The sequence below is a fragment of the Lolium rigidum genome, chromosome 7 (assembly GCF_022539505.1).
Source record: "Lolium rigidum isolate FL_2022 chromosome 7, APGP_CSIRO_Lrig_0.1, whole genome shotgun sequence".
Classification (NCBI taxonomy): Eukaryota; Viridiplantae; Streptophyta; class Magnoliopsida; order Poales; family Poaceae; genus Lolium; species Lolium rigidum.
In genome coordinates, this window is record NC_061514.1 from 228,536,991 (window position 1) to 228,541,460 (window position 4,470).

The window sequence follows — 4,470 nt, forward strand, 5'->3', positions numbered from 1 at the left end:
TGAAGCAACCGTTGATGGGGGAGATGAGGAGGTAGGGACGCACAATGAAGGCCTCTCCGAACCGATTTAGAGCATGAACAATGTAGTACAAATGGAGCGATGTTTCATGTAATACAAAATCATGAGGTCACATCTAATTCTCAGTTGAAATGAGCTTCACATCTTCAGTCACACCCTATGAACAATCCCCACATATGGTGTTTTTGGGCACATCTTGTTCAAACCAACCAAAGAATGACCATGGTACAGAGTCATTCTGTTCACTAGCTGTGTATAGAAAGAATAAAGATCCTGTACAGAAATATGATTGTTCAATCTACGGGTGAGATGGCCGTATAGTATGACTAGAATATACTGTGGACAGAAATCAGTGGCAATTATAGCACTGCATCAGAACGAGTCAGGAACTCAATGCCTTGAATTGCAGTAATGTTGTGCAGATCCTCGGTGCAGTACATAGGAAGAAACCAGAGCAACTTTTTGGTGCCAAAAACCTACAGCACACAATATTTCAGAAGGTATGCATGGAAGTAGGAAGACCAGGCCAATGAAAATGCCGAGAAAAATACCTGCTCCAAGTTTTTTCTCCGTCCTAGGTCATATTTCCATGAGCGTGAGTTCTTTCGCGCGTACACCTGGAATAAATTTCACCCGTACAAAAGTTTATCATTTGCGCATTCTAACAGAAATGCAACTATAGGACCAAAATCAAGTCCTAAGCTCGATGATCTGCGGTTCTTGAAGAAAATTTAAGCTGGAACCTAGATTGTAACTATACTCTGTACCAATAAGTTTAACTACCAAATCAAGGCCATGAAAGGATAGGTTATGAATATGAATACAATGAGGTGTGTGGTATTCTTTGAACAGTGAGACGGTCTTCCTCGTATAAGTTACATAGTTAGTTTTATGTAACACAGAAAAAAAATTATGTTGATTGGAAATAGATATTGCATCCAAATTTGCAGATCAACCTGTAACTCAGTATGAATGGAAAAAATGAAGCCTAGCTGTTTAATCGAGGGATTTAGTGAACTGTGACACACAAGGAACCAAAAGAATTCACGGTACACCACCTTACCTCTATAGATGTTGTATTACTCAGAACAAGAGGCATGTTAATGCCTAGGAAACAAAGGAGGCTCAGCGCAAACACTAAGTTAAGAACTGCAAGACAAGCATGCAAGTAGGGTAAGTACAACCGGACAACTTTAATATATGTTTGATGCTTCCATGGACGAGGCTTACCGAAAGCGATAAATAGAATGGCAATATCGCTGGCGGAGTTGGAGCGCCTACTTTCATCTTGAAAGTACGTAATAAAGCTTGGAAGTAGTACTGATATATCTAGCAGAGTCTCGGAGAAAGTATACACCTATAATAGAAAGATAATGCACTTACAAAACAATAAATAACAAGAATTAGGGAAGCTAAAGAAGCAAATAGAGAACACTGTTATCAGAGTGTGTATCATAAGGCTTGTTTTGCTTATGCACAATGCTGATCTACAGCTGAAGCCAGCCAGAGCTGGTTTGACAGCATAGAGAATATGGCACAATGACTGTTATTCTTGGTAAGTCAGCCCGTAGTACACAAGACAACCTTGCAGGCTTTTATTTAAACTTATAGGTTCTCTAATTGCAGAAAATAAAATTATTCTCAGCATGCAGGAGGAATATTTCTATGTCTTACTATTTTTTGCAACCCTTGTATATTTGTATCTTTTGCTGGTACCTTCAATTTTTTTAAAAAAAACAAATACAAATTAGCAAGCCAATGTTCCTGTACATGCAAAATCTGGTGAAAATTTGTGCCTAGACATATCAGATGATATCACAATAGATAAGGAAATCCTTATTATCAGTAAGGAAACAGAACAGAAATATATGGCTACAAGCCTACAACAGCATGATAACAAGCTCAGAAATGATAACAAGGCAATTGGTGGAATAAATTTGTGCAATGAGCCTGAAAAGGCAAGCCAAATGGTCCAAGATGGTTACAACAAAATGATAAAAAACAAATTGGTGGCACATATTTTGTGCAAGCTTTAAGAATGCTGATATATAATGTTGTGTTACATTTGATGAAAATGCTGTTTGGCCAACACTATTTCTTAGTTCCTATTATTCTGAAGTGGTTCCCCCCCCCCCCCACAAAGCTGGTAATTGGTAGTTTCATCAAAGCCTGTTTTCTTTATGTTGTTTGCCTAATCTAGCTGAACAAGGTTTAAGTGGTAGGCCCATAAAATTAGTTCAACCACGGTTTTTCTTACAGCAGAGATCCACACAACCCGTGAGGCATTGTTTGCACATCAAGTTTATATGAAAAAAGATTTTTTTCTTACATTAAATTTAGGGCCTAACAATAATCTCAAATCATGTTTGTCTACGGAATGACGAACTCGTATAGCAAAAGTCAGCTTTGCCAAAAAAAAAAAGATACAACAAGTAAATCAGGATATCACCCTGCCATGGTTTTTGTAGAAGGAAAAAAATCAGATATAAGAGACTAGCTTTAAAGACATTATATGTGCAAAAGATCCACTGCATCCTATCCGAACCAAACAACTTAAACTCTGTATTGCAAGAGTTAACACAAAAACGTGCTCTGATAAAACTTTTAAATACTATCCAAAATCAATTTCCCAACAAGTCCAATCATACCAGGAAAAGGAGAAAATACTTGTAGTTCCTTGCTCCAACACAATTTACTACCCAAACACAGTGATGATCCATTTTGAGTACACATCTGTCACCTGCATAGTCAAATACATAGGTCAGAATGACAACGTGAAAGAAGGTATAGACGACTTTAACACATTTATAGATAACTCCAAAGGAAAAGCATGCAAGATCCGAGTCATCATCTGAGTCGTGATAACAAGTGAAAATAAGAGCATGCAAACTATGCAAGAACATTCTTGTGTTTTTCACCACTAAAACTTTTGGCATTTCTGCAGCAGCTTCACATACTACCATTTCTTAATTCATTGGACAGCAACACTAACATAACATCAGATCCAGATCAGGGACGCCGCCAACCATATTGGATGGAAAAAAAAGAGTTCCCTTTTCAAAACTGTGGCATTTTATATATAAACTGACACCATGAGGACGGCTGACTTACAGACAGAACAATGATGGCAACGTGGAGGTTTGCCATTTTGACAACGAGAGCAATATCTAGGCGTGTGTCCTTGCTCCTCTGAAACGGATAATGGACGATTCACATTATCTGTAGCAAAATAGTTTGATATGGCCGTACTGTTGTTCACATCCATACCATCCTCTTCGGCAGCACGCCTCCAGTTTTCAGGTACCGATCCAGGATCCGTAAAAACAACCATCAAATAGCACCATAGCATCATTGCAAGCTGCAGAAGAAACAAGATCCCTGAAGAAATTTCAGCAAACCAGAGAAAAAACACAATCATGGCCCAATTTTCTCCTTTAAAGAAAATAAAAAGTCCATGAGAGCAAATAATGTAAAGTGGCGCATGCATATGATGAAATAATTCAGTGTAATTGGAACAAACCGACATATTCTTTGGCATACTAACTATGTAGGATAGGAACTACAAAGGTCAATGTTAGATAAAAGATACCTCCCTCCGTTTCATATTAGTTGTCGCATATTCGGTTGTATCTATACACATTTGATCTATATCTCTGTAGGGCATATCATCGAATTCGGTTTAATTCTAATTACATTAATTATTCCACCTGAATTAAGATCCATAATATACAACCTTGTAGTTCAAAATTGCAATGTGTATGTGCCTGATGGCTCTAATATTCAACTACATACTGTGTAGGCCAAAGCAGCCAAGGAGCGGCAATGCAAAATTTGGCAAATGAGAAGGCCGAGACTGAGGAAAATCAGAGAGGGTTGCTTCTACATCGCAGCACATGAAAAATTCGTCGAGGCAGACTAAATTTAGTTGGTAAGAGAGACATGGTTGCGGGAGTTTACAAGCAGGTGGAAGGCGGCAAGGATGGTAGCCGCGGCGGCCACGGAGCCTCGGCCGGTCCCGTGCAGGAGTATCGGGCCCCAGGCGTAGACGACGACGGCGTAGTAGGAGGCGGCGACGATGGCGGCGACGAGCGCCAGCATGAGGTACCCCAGAAACCGAAGCCCCGCGCACGCGCGGAAGGGGTTCACGCGCCGCAGGCACTCCATCCCGTCTGGCCCGACACCGGCGAAGCGCGGCCGGCGAGGCGGGCCGCGGGATGTGTCGGTGGCGGCGCTGCGTGCGCTGCGGGGTTTGGTGCGTCACTCCCTGTCCCTTGGGGCCCGGAGACTGGAGCCGCGTGCAAAACTGCCAAGCTGTTACAGCCAACGTTGGTGGGCCTCCATTGTCCCACGGTGACGTGGCAGTTGTTATATTTTGCGATTTTGTTTTTTGCGAAACATAGTGGAGGCGTAGACGTGTTCACACATCGGCATATACACTTAGAGCATCTCTAG

The 4,470-nt window shown here is 41.1% G+C and overlaps 1 protein-coding gene across 1 annotated transcript; it reads right to left on the reverse strand.

Moving 5' to 3' along the window:
* Positions 1-4,182, reverse strand: LOC124676293 (probable protein S-acyltransferase 12). Its single transcript, XM_047212376.1, has 7 exons — positions 3,976-4,182; positions 3,130-3,376; positions 2,667-2,758; positions 1,249-1,375; positions 1,082-1,167; positions 570-635; positions 1-494 (listed from the first exon to the last, which is right to left on the reverse strand). The coding sequence occupies exons 1-7, from the start codon at positions 4,180-4,182 to the stop codon at positions 378-380; spliced, it is 942 nt and encodes a 313-aa protein (XP_047068332.1). The 3' UTR covers positions 1-377.
* Between the last annotated feature and the right edge of the window lie 288 nt (positions 4,183-4,470).

What these genes read in the sequence shown, in the direction of transcription:
- LOC124676293 (XM_047212376.1), bottom strand. Translation starts at nt 4,182, where the DNA reads ATGGAGTGCCTGCGGCGCGTGAACCCCTTCCGCGCGTGCGCGGGGCTT. An exon ending in TTGCCGCCTTCCACCTGCTT is followed by an intron (nt 3,377 to 3,975) that starts GTAAACTCCCGC and finishes TTTCTTCTGCAG; the next exon opens with CTTGCAATGATGCTATGGTG. An exon ending in TTGCCATCATTGTTCTGTCT is followed by an intron (nt 2,759 to 3,129) that starts GTAAGTCAGCCG and finishes TTGACTATGCAG; the next exon opens with GTGACAGATGTGTACTCAAA.